Consider the following 15776-nt stretch of genomic DNA (forward strand, 5'->3'; position numbering starts at 1 on the left):
AAATGCAGCATTTCTATTCTGCCTGATTCCGTAATTACTCATTGGGGACAAGGATCCTATCTCAGGATATGGGGAATATTGCGTGCTAATAATATAGCAACGAGGAATGGAAGATCCAGTGACTGCCCATAATCGCGTGTGGCAGCCTCGCCAGCAGCTGTCCGTCCTTTCACCCTTTTAGTTATTTTTAGTCTCAAAAAGAATGTCTTTGGAGGTCTTTTAGTCATTTTTATGTGGGGGGGGGGGGGGAACCGTTTCCCATTTTATTTTATTTGTGTGGCTGCATGGTAACTCAAATTTCACTGCACCAATTGGTGCATGTGACAATAAATGTAACTTGAACTTGAAGAGTGAGAAGAGAAACTTGCTCCTGTGTTGCAATATTTGTTGTTTTTATGTGAACCTTCGCCTGGCGATCTGGTCATTGGATTTTGTGTTTGTTGAGTCTGTTGCCTCTTGGCCACTGTGGTTCAGGTAGTCAGTGTCAGTTTTGTTTACCTTTCCACAGTTAGTTGTCTGTCTTAGAATTCCCATCTGCATCAGTAGCCAGCACGTTCTTTGGGGTGCAACGGTGGGCAGGCTTGTTGAGTCCAATCCCAAATTCGACTCCCACTATTGCTCCAGGACACACGATCTGTCACTTCTCATGTCAGCAACTTTAAGTCTTCCCGGTATGAATGTACCGTGACGACTGATTAAATGGACTTATTTTCTTTTTGTTAAGGTGACTGCAACAAGCCTCCAGCCTTGGAAAATGGCATGCTGGAGGATGAATTTATTTCAACGCCTACGTTTGAAAGTGGAAGCACGGTGCGTTACCGCTGTATACCCGGTTATGTTATGGTCTCAGGAAGCAGATTTTCCATTACTTGTAATGGCAACGTCTGGGGAGAACTTCAGGCCAGGTGTCAGTGTAAGTATGTGATACTTCCATCTACTTACAGCCCCATCACCTCCAGCAAGGAGTAGGAAGGAACTGCAGATGCTGGTTTACACTGAAGATCGACACATAATGTTGGAGTAACTCGGAGAAACAGGCAGCATCCCTGAACAGTCAACCCAAAATGTCACCCATACCTTCTCCCCAGAGATACTGCCTGTCTCGCTGAATTACTTCACCATTTTGTGTCTATATCCAGAAATGAACTTGGTTGAATATAGAGTCAGTAGCTTGTTTCTGGTATGCACCAGTGACCTCAGCTGAGGTAGAAAAAGGTTTCTCACAACGGAAGCACATTCTGTCTGACAGCATAATTTAACACCAGATAATTTGATAAAAATGCTAGTAATTATGTGCAACCAAGCAACTTTGGTCATTTAATGTAGAATACCTTTATTATCATCTGTAATCATATTTTGGTGGTAGAAATACATGCTTTTATGCCATTTTTTGTCAATAAATGCCCTTTCAGTGCCTTTTTTATAATTTTATTTTGCCTTTTTTGCCTGCCTATTTCAGTTTTTTTTTAGTGCCTAAACATCCTGGCTCTAGTTATAAGGATGTGAGGAACTGCTCTGTGCAGATCTCCAATGAGTTTCCAACCCTGTTGGAAATGTGAATACCTGCTGATCTAACTTTAGTTATGTTCATAAGTGATAGGAGCAGAATTAGGCCATTTGGTCCATCAAGTCAACTCTGCCATTCAATCATGGCTGATCTATCTTTCCCTCCTCACCCCATTCTCCTGCCTTCCCTCATAACATCTGGCATTCAAGAATCTATCTACCTCTGCCTTAAAAAACAGTCGATGACTTCCATAGATTCAACACTCTGTGACTAAAGAAATGCCTCCTCATCTCCTTCCTACAGAAACGTCCTTTAATTCTGAGGCTGTAACCTCTGGTCCTAGACTCTCCCACTAGTGGAAACATCTTCTCCAGATCCACTCTATCCAGGCCTTTCACTAATCGATGTTTCAACGAGGGCCCCCTCGTCCTTCTGAACTCCAGCGAGTACAGGCTGAGTACAGCCAGTGCTGACAAATGCTCCTCATTAGTCAGAAATTGCTGCTCGGGTTCCTCCGCTCTTAATTCTGGGCCAAGTGCCTGCATTTACAATATCGACTGATGCACAGGGCACCACTCATACCTGCTATGTTTAAGTCTTTGCTCGCCGTTGTGTTTACTTGCTCGCCGTTGAAAATAAACTACAGTTACAATTTCCCCACTTATTTTTTTTTTGCTTTTCTTTCAATTAATTGTATTGAGAGCGTTTTTTTTTTCATTGAAATATACAGCTTGGAAACTGAGCCTTCAGCCCATTGAGACCATCGGTCAACCATTCACACCAGTTCCGTGTTATCATTTAAAAACAATATCCACACCCTACATGCCAGGGGCATTTTACAGAGGTCCGATTAACCTACAAACCTGCATGCTTGGGATGTGGGAAGGAAACCATGCAGTTCAGAGAATGTGTAAACTCCACGCAGACAGCACCCGAGGCCAGGATTGAACCGAGGTCTCTGCGCCGCGAGACGCCGGCTCTACCAGGGGAGCCGTGAGGAGTGATAACATTCCTACCCTTTTATTTTACACAGTAAGGTCGTGTGGGAGTCCTGGGGAAATTCTGAATGGGAAAGCCACGACCACCAGCAATACGTTTGGCAGTACCGTTACATTTACTTGTGATGCTGGGTGAGTATTCGCGTATTTGTTTCATAGAAAAGTGGTTTTGTTCATTTTAATTTCCAAGTCGTTATATCAGTGTGCCGTGCCATCATCAGCCACTTGTTGAAGAGATGGTCTTGCGTCATTATGGGTGGCTCGGGTGAAACCTAGAAAATAGGTGCAGGAGTAGGCCATTCGGCCCTTCGAGCCAGCACTGCCATTCAATATGATCATGGCTGATCAAAATCAGTACCCTGTTCCTGCTTTCTCCCCATATCCCTTGATCCTGTTAGCCCTAAGAGCTAAATCTAACTATCTTGATTACATTAAGTCCTGAGGGATATGAAGCTGGAGGCTCAAAAGATGTGCAATAATCTTCCAGTCCTTTCTACATGCAGGCATGTGCCACAGAACTGGAAACCAGGAGCATCTTGGCATTTTGGGGATGTTTCACAACTCTCTGGGTGAAAAATTTACAATTTACAGAAGCCAATTAACCTACAAACGTGTACATCTTTGGAGTGTGGGAGGAAACCGGAGCATCCGGAGTAATCCCAAGCGGTCACGGCGAGAACATACAAACTCTGTACAGACATCACCCATAGTCAGGATCAAACCCGGGTCTCTGGCGCCGTGAGGCAGCAACTCTACCACTGTGCCACCTATGCATTTTTGCCAATAGAGTGTACTGATGCAGTATTGGATCTTTGTGGTACACAACCAATACCTATTTGAAAATATATGGAACTGGGATTTATGTTGAAATGCTAGATCATAGTTGCTAAATGCTGAATACTGGATGTCTTTAAGGTTGCTGTGATATGAATGCTTTCTTTGTTGCCTTTTTAGATACCAATTGGTGGGGAGGGCCACTCGATATTGTGAGGTTCAAGGGTGGAGTGGCCAGGTCCCAACATGTGAAGGTAAGGCATTTTTTGCTGTCTTTCTGTTATGACTGCTTTCATTCCCTCTTTTGGATTTTCTCTGGAGTGCTCAATATTCTGTTACCGGCTGCCTTAGTTGCTCACGTTCTGCTCAGTACGGATTCTACTTTAGGGTAGATATTCAGACCCTTTTCCCCCACTGGTAGTCTAGGACCAGAGGTCATGGCCTCCGGATTAACATAGAAACATAGAAAATAGGTGCAGGAGGAGGCCATTTGGCCCTTCGAGCCAGCACCGCCATTCATTGTGATCATGGCTGATCGTCCCCTATCAATAACCCGTGCCTGCCTTCTCCCCATATCCCTAGACTCCACTAGCCCCTAGAGCTCTATCCAACTCTCTCTTAAATCCATCCAGTGACTTGGCCTCCACTGCCCTCTGTGGCAGAGAATTCCATAAATTCACAACTCTCTGGTTGAAAAAGTTTTTTCTCACCTCAGTCTTAAATGACCTCCCCTTTATTCTAAGACTGTGTGTGGCCCCTGGTTGTGGACTCGCCCAACATTGGGAACATTTTTCCTGCATCTAGCTTGTCCAGTCCTTTTATAATTTTTATGTTTCTATAAGTTCCCCCTCATCCTTCTCCAGTGAATACAAGCCTAGTCTTTTCAATCTTTCCTCATATGACAGTCCCGCCATCCCAGGGATCAATCTCGTAAAAATTATAACCAGGTGCCAAATTTAGAATAAAGGGGAGGCCATTTAAGACTGAGGTGAGAAAAAAACATTTTCACCCAGAGAGTTGTGAATTTGAGGAATTCCCTGCCACAGAGGGCAGTGGAGGCCAAATCACTGCACTGCCTCAATCACAAGGATGTCCTTCCTCAAATTAGGAGACCAAAACTGTACACAATACTCCATATGTGGTCTTACCAGAGCCCTATACAACTGCAGAAGAACCTCTTTACTCCTATACTGGAATCTTCCTGTTATGAAGGCCAACATTCCATTAGCTTTCTTCACTGCCTGCTGTACCTGTAAGCCAACTTTCAGTGACCGGTGTACAAGGACGCCCAGGTCTCGTTGCACCTCCCCCTAACCTAACCCCATTGAGATAATAATCTGCCCCCTTGTTTTTGCCGCCAAAGTGGATAACCTCATATTTATCTATATTATACTGCATTTGCCACGCATCTGCCCACTCACTAAACCTGTCCAGGTAACCCTGCAACCTCCTAACATCCTCTTCACAGCTCACACTGCCACCCAGCTTTGTGTCATCCGCAAACTTACTAGTGTTGCTCCTAATTCCCTCTTCCAAATCATTAATAAATATGGTAAACAGTGGCGGCCCCAACACCGAGCCTTGCGGCACTCCACTCGCCACTGCCTGCCATTCTAAAAAGGACCCGTTCACTCCTACTCCTTGCTTCCAGTCTGCCAACCAATTTTCTATCCATGTCAACACCCAATACCATGTGCTCCAATTTTAGTCACCAGTCCCCTGTGCGGGACCTTATCAAAGGCTTTCTGAAAGTCTAGATCCACTACATCCACTGGCACCCCTTCATCCATTTTACTTGTCACATCCTCAAAAAATTCCAGAAGATTGGTCGAGCATGATGTCCCTTTCATACATCCATGTTGACTTGGACTAATCCTTTTACTGCTATCCAAATGCCCCATTATTACCTCTTTAATAATTGACTCCAGCAACTGTCCCACCATCGAAGTCAGGCTAACTGGTCTGTAATTCCCCATTTTCTCTCTCGCTCCTTTCTTGAAAAGTGGGATAACATTAGCTATCCTCCAATCCACAGGAACTGATCCTGAATCTATTGAACATTGGAAAATGATCACCAATGCGTCCACTATTTCTAGAGCCACCTCCTTGAGGACCCTGGGATGCAGACCATCAGGCCCAGGGGATTTATTATCCTTCAGTCCCATTAGCCTACCCAATACTATTTCTCGCCTAATGAAAATTTCAGTTCCTCTACCCCCTTAGATCCTCTGTCCTCCAGTACATCTGGGAGATTGTTTGTGTCTTCCTTAGTGAAGACAGATCCAAAGTACCTATCCAACTCTTCTGCCATTTCCTTGCTCATAATAATTTCACCCGTGCCTGCCTTCAAAGGACCCCGACTTTGCTACTCTTTTTCCCTTAATATATCTAAAGAAGCTTTTACTGTCCTCCTTTATATTCCTGGCCAGCTTCCCTTCGTACTTCATCTTTTCAGCCCGTATTGCCCGTTTTGTTTCCTTTTGTTGTCCTATGAAAGTTTCCCAATCCTCTGGCTTCCGGCTACTCTTTGCTGTGTTATACATCTTTTCTTTTCATTTAATTCTATCCCTAACTTCTCTTGTCAGCCACGGTTGCCTCCTACTCGCCTTAGAATCTTTCATCCTTTTTGGAATGAAATGATCCTGCATCTTCCGGATTATGCCGATAAATTCCGGCCATTGCTGTTCCACCGACATTCCTGCTAGGATCCCTTTCCAGTCTACCTTGGCCAGCTCCCCTCTCGTGCCTTCATAGTCCCCTTTGTTCAGGGTGCTCTTTTAAAAAGGAGATGACAAACTTCTTTAGTCAGAGAGTAGTTAATCTGTGAAACTCAGTGCCACAAAGGGCTGTGGAGGCCAATTGGTGGAAATTTTTAAGGCAGAGATAGATAAGTTCTTGATTAGAACGGGTGTCATGGGTTATGGGGAGAAGGCAGGAAAATGGGATTAGGTGGCAGAGATCAGCCATGATTGAATGGTGGAATAGATTTGATGGGCTGAATGGCCTAATTCTACTATAACTTGTGTGACATGTCAAAGACTAGAGGCATAGTTTTAGGGTGAGAGGGGCGAAGTTTAAGGGAGATTTACAGGGCAAGATTTTGTTTTACTCGGATTGACGGGGGCCTGGATCATGTTGACGGGGTGGTGGTGGAGGCAGATACAATAGTGATGTTTAAAAAAGCTTTTGTACAGTCGGTTTTATACGCAGGGAATGGGGTACGGATCATATGTGGGCAGATTAGTCTTAAATGGCCTTTTATTGCTTTCTGCAGTTTGTGTGTAATTGACATTGCATATCAGGCTTTGGAGTGTGGGAGGAATCCGGAGATCCTGATGAAAGCTTACGGCAGTCACTGGGGGAACGTGCGAACTCCGTACAGACAGCACACACAGACAGGATGAAACCCGTTTTTCTGGCGCTGTGAGGCAACAGCTCTACCACTGCGCCACCATGCTGCCCAAATTCTTTTCTTGGTTCTGTTGGACTGTGGGCCTTGAAACTCCTTGATAGTTGAGTTGGAAGCACAAATCGTTAGATAATTCTGCATTCCCTTCCAGCTGCTTCCCATGCCGTCGGGCACTGGCTTGCTTTCAATGCATCTTTGTAGATTAGGGGTGGGACACTGGATATTGGTGGGTCCCTTTTCACTTTTTTATCCAAAGGCCCCTCTGCCTATCCCTGGATCTTGGTTTCAGTCATTGAGTTCCTGGTTTGTGATAGGTGATTGGACTTGGTCAACACTGGTTGCATGTGCAGAGGGGAGGAGGAGGTTGTGTAGGAAAGAATTGCAGATGCTGGTTTAAATCGAAGATAGACACAAAATGCTGGAGGAGCTCAGCAGGATGGGCAGCATTTCTGGAAAGAAGGATTGGATGACGTTTTGGGTCGAGACCTTTCTTCAGACTGATCACCTCTCATTGTTCCTGCTCCCAAAGTACTCCCCATCATCAGACGGGTTAAACCAACTGTGAGGACAGTTAAAGTCTGGTCAGAGGAGGCGGACTCCACACTTCAGCAGTGTTTTGGAAACACTGACTGGAAGGCGTTTGCAGCCCAGGCCACCCTTGACTCCCAAACGGACATTGATTCCTACACATCCTCTGTTCTGGACTTTATAAACTCCACCATCAATAGTGTCACCTCCCTCAAACAGGTGACCATATACCCGAATCAGAAGCCATGGATGAACAGCGAGGTCAGGCTACTGCTGAAAGCACGGGACAGCGCTTTCAGGTCAGGCGATGCTCGAGCCTACAGCTCATCCAGGGCTAACCTGAAGAGGGGCATCAGGAAGGCCAAGCACTGCCATAAGCTCAGGATTGAGGTGCACTTCAACAACAACTCCGACCCCCGACGCATGTGGCAAGGCATCTAGGCCATCACGGACTATAAACCCTCCAACATCATCCCCACATCCAGCGACGCCTCCTTCCTTGAGGAGCTTAATCACTTCTATGGCCGCTTCGACAGGGACAATCTAGAGACAGCCATCAAGGCTGTGCTCCCTGCCGATCACCAACCCCTCACACTCACTCCCTATGACGTATACGTGGCACTGAGTAGGACTAATGCATGTAAAGCTGCTGGCCCTGACGGCATCCCCGGGCGCGTCCTCAGGGCCTGTGCTGCGCAGCTGACAGACGTCTGGACTGACATCTTCAACCTGTCACTTGCCCAAGCAGTTGTCCCCACGTGCCTTAAAACCACCTCCATCGTGCCAGTGCCAAAACACTCCACTGCGGCAAGCCTCAACGACTTCCGCCCAGTTGCACTTACCCCCATCATCATCAAGTGCTTCGAGAGGCTGGTCCTGGCACACCTCAAAGGCTGCCTACCCCCCACACTGGATCCCTATCAGTTTGCCTACCGCAAGAACAGGAGTATGGAGGATGCCATCTCAACGGCACTTAACTCTGCCCTCTCCCACCTCGACAACAGAGACACTTACGTAAGAATGCTGTTCATCGATTACAGCTCAGCATTCAACACCATTATACCCTGTAAACTGATCACCAAACTCGGTAACTTGGGCATCGACCCCTCCCTCTGCAACTGGATACTGGACTTTCTAACCAACAGACCCCAGTCTGTGAGGTTTTAGACAAGCACACCCCTTCAACCCTCACCCTGAACACCGGTGTTCCACAGGGCTGTGTGCTGAGCCCCCTCCTCTACTCCCATGACTGCACACCTGTACATGGTACTAACACCATCATCAAGTATGCAGATGATACAATGGTGATTGGCCTCATCAGCAACAACGATGAGCTGGCCTACAGGGAGGAGGTCCAGCACTTAGCAGCATGGTGCGCTGACAACAACCTGGCCCTTAACTCCAAGAAGACCAAGGAGCTCATTGTAGGCTTCAGGAAGTCTAGGGGCGACACGCACACCCCCATCCACATTAACGGGACGGAGGTGGAACGTGTTTCCAGCTTCAGGTTCCTGGGAGTCAACATCTCCGATGACCTCTCTTGGACCCACAATACCTCAACTTTGATCAAGAAGGCTCACCAGTGTCTTTTTCCTGAGGAGACTGAAGAAGGTCCATCTGTCTCCTCAGATTCTGGTGAACTTCTACCGCTGTACCATCGAGAGCATCCTTACCAACTGTATCACAGTATGGTATGACAACTGCTCTGTCTCTGACCGGAAAACACTGCAGAGGGTGGTGAAAACTGCCCAACGCATCGCCGGTTCCTCACTCCCCTCCCATTAAGTCTGTCCAAAGCAAGCGTTGTCTGCGAAGGGCGCTCAGCATCGCCAAGGACTGCTCTCACCCCAACCACAGACTGTTTACCCACCTACCATCCGGGAGATGCTACAGGTCTCTCCGTTGCCGGACCAGCAGGTCCAGGAACAGCTTCTTCCCTGCGGCTGTTACACAGTACCTCGGCGATTGCCAGTCACTCTCCCCCGGACACTCCTCCCACCAGGAAAAAAATAATAAATGCACTACTATAACTGCACGTAAATATATGTATTTATTGCTCATATTCTATGTCGCTCTTCTAGGGAGATGCTAACTACATTTTGTTGTCTCTGTACTGTACACTACACAATGACAATAAAGTTTGAATCTGAATCTGAAATTGACTGGGTTTTATGGACCTGCTCTGCCATAAACTGTCAGTAAGGTGATGCAGATTTTAATCATGACGTTAATGCTGGATCAATTGTGGACATTAATGAAAATGCTTCTCTCGCCAGCTGTGAAGTGCTCTGACCTTCCAGCGATTGAAAATGGGAAGTCGCCACGCACACCAAGTGGGGAAGATTTCTGGGGTTATGGAATGGTGGCTGAGTTTTCGTGCAATGATGGCTATTCATTGATTGGTCCAAGCTCCATCATTTGTGAAGCTGCTGGAGAGTGGAGTGGAGCGGCTCCGAAGTGCAAAGGTACGTTTGTACTGAAGCAAAGTGTGCTTTAATTAGCACTTGTAACACATTTAATATTTCAAGTTCACACTTCTGCACATAGTCAGACTCTTATTTCATTAAAAACAAGAAGTGCTGGAGGAACTCAGTGGGTCGGGCAGCATCTGTGGAGAAGGGACAATGTCATGGACTGGGAAAGTCTGAAAACCATCATACAATTTTATTAACAGCTGACTGTGCAGAAGTGTGAACTTGAAATATTAAATGTGTTATAGGTGCTAGTTAAAACACGTGTTTAATGGTTTTATAATGTGTGAAATGTGTACGTTTCTTTACATCTTACAACAATATTCTTCCTTTTTTAGTTCTTGTAAATCTAACATCCCTCAAAACAAGTCTTTCCCCAAACTACTATTTGTTTTAATTTTTAAATAAATCAGTCGAGAGTTGTATGTTCCGAAACAGAACGATGAAATTCTTACCTGCAGCAGCACAAAAAACATGTAATCATAGTACTTTGTGAAACCCATAGTAAACAACAAAATAAATATTTTAGGAAGGAACTGCATTTGCTGATTTACGCTGAAGATAGACACAAAATGCAGGAGTAACATAGCGGGTCAGGCAGCATCTCTGGATAGAAGGAATGGGTGGTCATTCGGATCAAGACCCTACTTCAGACTGAGAGTCAGGGGAGTGGGAGGCACGGAGATATGGAAGGGTAAGGGGTAAAAACGAGCCATCAAAGGGGACGGAGATCATGGAAAATGTAGAATAGATCATTGTTAGCCAGGGGAAGGTGACAACAACAGCAAACCAAGATAACATTTAATTAGGAAGACCGTCAGACTGGTCAGGGGGGACTGGGATGGAGAGGGGAAACAAGGATCACTTGAAATTGGAGAAGTCGATACTCATGTCTCCTTTAATATCTTGTTTTCACAACTTGCCCTTCAATATCTGTCTCCCTCTCCCCTGCCTGAAGGCTCTCGACCCAAAATGTCACATTCCTTCCATCCAGAAATGCTGCTTGTTCTGCTGAATGACTACAGCATTTTGTGTCTATCTTCAAAATAATAGAGTATGTTTATGTGTGTGTGTGTGTGTGTGTGTGTGTATATGTGTCTGTGTGTAAATATACATACAGAATACTGGAGTAACTCACAGGATATATATATCTCTCACACACGCAAGCAATAATAATGTGATATCAAACATTATGCCCCTGTCTATAGTTCAGAGCCTGGTTGTAGGTTTACTAGCTTGTTGGTTACATAGATACATAGACAATATGTGTAGGAGCACCATTCGATGTGATCATGACTGATCATCTACAATCAGTACCCCGTTCCTGTTTTCTTCCCATATCCCTTGATTCCGCTAACCCTAAGAGTTCTAACTCTCTTTTGAATGCATCCAGTGAATGGGCCTCCACAGGCAGAGAATCCCACAAATTCACAACTCTGTGTGAAAACGTTTTCCCTCATCTCAGTTCTAAATGGCCTAGCTCTTATTCTTGGGTTGTAGGGGTAGAAATACTGTTAAAGATGGCAATCTCTCCGAGGTAAAAACAGAAAATACCCAAATGCTCAGCAAGGTATCGGAGGGAATGTCAGCATTTCAGGTTGATGGCTTCATCAGAATTGGAAAGACTTAAAGATAAACTGGCTAGAAGAGAAAGAGTTGGGGGTGAGAGAAATGGTGGTGGCAAGGCAATTGACAATGGATTTGGGCTGAATGTAGTAAGAATAAGCAAAATAACACGTTGGATATCAGACGTGAATGGCAAGTGGTAGAAATATTCTTCATGTCAGACAGCAATGACTGGCTGGCATTGATAGTGTGGGATTGAGGCAGCGACTCTTGTCGATCCCTTCGATGGGGAGGGTAGTACCTGTGGCGGACTGGCAGTGTTCCCCGCTTTTTACAATCTTTCGTGTAGTTGTGGTTGGCTTATGATCTGCTGCCCACCAGAAATATGAGCTGCAAATGCTGGAAACGTGAAACAAAATGCTGGGAACACCCAGCCGATCAGGCATCGGTGGAAATAAATAATTTTCAGACGTGATGTGTTGATGTTCTGCCTTCCGGTCATGTGGCAACGTGGGGAAAATGACACCATTCCTCCTCACCCAATTTTACATGGTTGACCTGTGAAAGGTGTAGAGAGAGACAAGACCGACCATAACGTTTCACATTAGTTGTACTCAGTCAGCACCTGCAGTTGGGACTTGGAAAATATCATTTGCTGCCCTTTGAACTGTTCTAGTTTATCGAAATATTTATGTACATTTAAGTATTTTGACCAAAATTAATTAAAAACAAATATCTTTCTGTTCTCTTTATTTTAATGTCATAAATGGGTCTGCATGCATTTGAATGCTTTAAGATGCTCAGTATAACAAATGTTTGTTCCTTTATCAGATGTAAAATGTCCGAATCCCAATACTCCTGCACATGGCGACATGATAGGAGGATTTGCTGATGTGTATGTGTATGGTCATGAAATCACCTTCCGCTGTAAAGAAGGTTATGTGATGAAGGGAAAGCGCGTCATTAAATGTGGCGAGAATAATACATTTGTACCCGCACCGCCCACCTGCCAATCAGGTGAGTGGACCAATCCTACACTACAGGGCGGAGTTGGATCTGCACTGGTGGGCAAAGATCTTAGAGCAGAGCAAGATGGGTTACTCTCACGCAAACATGTAGTACGCTCATGGGCGGATTCATGGGTGATTATAGGGCCCATTTTAGCGACCAGTCCCCGCCATCTTGTTCCGCCATCTGCTCTAAGATCTTTGCTGGTGGGCAATTCCGAATAAACATCGTGTTTACATGGTTTACTCCTTCACTCCTAGAAATGCTTTCTATTGTGAAAGAAATACTGGTCATGTCACCAAATAACATCCATCACTGCCATGGTTTATGGATGCATTTAAAAAAAAGTGGGGGTGGTGGGGGGGGGGGGGGGAATGCAGAGTTAGAAATCTATAATGCATGTATGGAGAGAGAAATAGTCAATGTTTCAGGGTGCTATTCAAGATTCAGAAATGCCTACTGATGGACGACTGAGGGTTCTGCGATATTCAGGCTGGAGGTCTGTGGAGTTCTGCTGGGACCTGTGTTTGATTGTGATGCATATAAATGACTTCTCCATAAATGTAAGGTGGACAAAAATGCTGAAGAAACTCAGCGGGTGAGGCGTCATCTATGGAGCGAAGGAAAAAGGCAACGTTTCAGGTCGAGACCCTTCTTCAGACTTGTCTCTCCTTCTACATAAAAGTAGATGAGTTGGATAGTAAGTTTGCAGATGATACACAAAGTACTAGAGTTGCAGATTGTGAGGAAGGCTGTCAAAGTTTACAGTGGGATGTAGATCAACTATAGTGTGAGGTGTTGCACTATGGCAGAACAATTAATAGCAAGACTCTTAGACTGTCGATGTGTAGAGGGATCTTGGAGTCCAGGTCCATAACTCCCTGAAAGTGGCAGCACAATTAGAAACTGGTAAAGAAGGCATGTGGTATGCTTGCTCTCCTTGGTCAGGGTACTGCGTGCAAGGAAATCATAATGCAGCCTTATTGCATAATTGCAGGAAGGATGTGGAGGCTTTGGAATGGGTGTAGAGAGGATTGTAAGAATGGTGCTTCATTTATGGAGCGGGCAGCCTTGGATTGCTCTCTCTGGAATGCCAGTGGTTGTGGGGAGACCTGATTAAAGAATATAAAATTGAGGAATAGGGACGAGAGAGGGTCAGTCAGAACCTTTATCCCAGGAGAGGAAAATGCTACAGCTTTCAAGCGAGAATAGCCAAGTTTAAAGGAGATGTGTGGAGCCAGTTTGTTTTGCACAGAGGTGGTGCGTGCTGCTGGGGGGGGGGGGGGGAGGGGTGCTCCCGGGGGTGGTGGTTGGGGGGGGGGGGGGGGGGGGGGGTGTGTGTGTGTGGGGGAGTGTGCTGCTGGTGGCGGGGGGGGGGGTAGGGGGGGGGGGGGGGGGGGTGTGCTGTTGGGGGGGCAGTGGGGGTGTGTTGGGGGGGGGGGGGGGTGTGTGTGCTGGGGATAGTGTGGGGGGGGGGTGGTGTTGCTGGGGGGGGGGGGGGTGGTGGGGGATAGTGTGGGGGGGGGGTGTTGCTGGGGATAGTGTGTGGGGGGTAGGTGCAATGGGACTCTGATAGGGGATAGTGTGTGGGGGGGGGTGTTGCTGGGGATAGTGTGTGGGGGGGGGTGTGTGCTGGGGATAGTGTGAGGGGGGGGGGGTGTGTTGCTGGGGATAGTGTGGGGGGGGGGGGTTGCACCAAAGGTTTTTCATGCTGGGGATAGTGTGGGGGGGGGGGTGTTGCTGGGGATATAGTGTGTGGGGGGGGGGGGTGCTGGGGATAGTGTGTGGGGGGGGCCATGGTGTTGCTGGGTGGTAGTGTGTGGGGGGGGGGGATAGTGTGTGGGGGGGGTGAAAAGTGTTGCTGGGGATAGTGTGGGGGGGGGGTGTTGTTGGGGGGGGATAGTGTGTGGGGGGGTGGTGTTGCTGGGGATAGTGTGTGGGGGGGGGTGTTGCTGGGGATAGTTGTGTGGGGGGGGGGTGGTGTTGCTGGGGATAGTGTGGGGGGGGTGTTGCTGGGGATAAGTGTGGGGGGGGGGGGAGGGTGGTGTTGCTGGGGATAGTGTGTGGGGGGGGGCTTGCTGCTAGTGGGGGTTGTGCGGAAGTGCGGTTGGCGGGTGTTTGGGGGAGGGGGGGGGCGTGTGCTGCTGGGGTGGCGGTGGAGGCAGATGCAATCGTGGTGTTTAAGGGACTCTGATAGGCACATGGATTATACATGTATGACATGGATTAATTGCAGGCAGATAAAAGTTGGTCTTGGCATCATTGCTTCATTTAAAAGACATTTGGTTAGGTACATGGATGGGAAAGGTTTGAGAGATATGGACCAAGAATGGGCAGGCAGGACGAGCATAGATGGGGCATCTTGGTAAGCATGGGTGTTGCACCAAAGGACCATTTTTCATGCTGTATGACTATTGTGGGCTGAGGGGCCTGTTCCTGTACTGAACTGTGCGGCATTCGGCTTTTTACATTTTGTTTTGTCTGAATGGAGCAAAATAGCAAAAATACGTGCAGGAGTAGGCCATTCTGTCCTTCAGGCCAGTGCTGCTGTGGTTGATCATCTAAAATCAGTACGCCCTTCCTGCTTTTCCCCATCTCCCTTGGTTCCTTTGGCCCGAAGAGCTAAATCTAAACGAAAAGTGAAAGCATAGTTGCAAAATTTGATAGGAAAATTAGTTGTTGGGAGGCAGAGTTCACACATGCGTGCTGCCTGTGTGGAGTTCGCACGTGCTTTCCCCACAACCTCCCTGTGCTGAATGAAGTGATAATACAGTAACTAAATTTGTCACTGGGATCCTATTGAATGGGCAAAAGAGCTGCAAGGCAATCTCCTGATCTAATTTACGATGCTTTCGCGACAAAAAGAATTGAAAACTGAGTGGGCAAAGACCTTGTAAATGAATCCTCACATGGGAAAAGGTGGGAATGTCCAATTTGGCAGTAACATTGTGACAAAGGGGGAGCTTGGAGCATTTCAGAAATACAATAACTAAATTATTTTACCCCCTGAAAGATTTTGAAAAATAGTTTTTAATAGCTGTATGGAGGGAGGTTGTAAGTGTATTGTGCTGCTTTGTTGAACCTTGTAAGTTTAACAAAAAATGTTTGTATATTCAAGTGTTTTGAATATAAAATTAAAAAGCATTTGTCCAGGGTATTTTAGCGTTGTAAATGTATCTGCATGCTTTTGAAAGCTTTCCATAACGAGCACAAACACATGTTTTGTTCTTCAATCAGATGTTAAATGCCCGAACCCCAAGCTTTCTGAACATCTCAACATACCAGATGGATCTAAATCTGTATATAGAAAAGATGATGAAATCGAATTCGCCTGCAATGATGGTTATGTGATGGTTGGAGAGAGTGTCATTAAATGTGGAGGGGACAGTAAATTTGATCACCCACCGCCCACCTGCAAACGTGGTGAGTAAACCATTCCTAAACTAGAGGCTAGAACTGCATCTGCAATGAAAGGCTATTCCCAGTAACCATTGCGTCTCGGTGGCTTGCTCCTC

The 15776-nt window shown here is 46.4% G+C and overlaps 1 protein-coding gene across 4 annotated transcripts in view; it reads left to right on the forward strand.

The window, feature by feature from the left end:
• LOC129708957 (complement receptor type 2-like) overlaps positions 1-15776 on the forward strand; it is a 37524-nt gene that overhangs the window by 8097 nt on the left and 13651 nt on the right. For all 4 annotated transcript variants that reach the window (XM_055655050.1, XM_055655053.1, XM_055655051.1 and 1 more), the window contains exons 2-7: positions 725-913; positions 2541-2637; positions 3460-3533; positions 9493-9681; positions 12085-12270; positions 15499-15684. In XM_055655050.1, the coding sequence (XP_055511025.1) occupies positions 725-913; positions 2541-2637; positions 3460-3533; positions 9493-9681; positions 12085-12270; positions 15499-15684 (921 nt within the window). The remainder of the gene's footprint in view (positions 1-724; positions 914-2540; positions 2638-3459; positions 3534-9492; positions 9682-12084; positions 12271-15498; positions 15685-15776) is intronic.

The sequence above is a fragment of the Leucoraja erinacea genome, chromosome 24 (genome assembly GCF_028641065.1).
Source record: "Leucoraja erinacea ecotype New England chromosome 24, Leri_hhj_1, whole genome shotgun sequence".
Lineage (NCBI taxonomy): Eukaryota > Metazoa > Chordata > Chondrichthyes > Rajiformes > Rajidae > Leucoraja > Leucoraja erinaceus.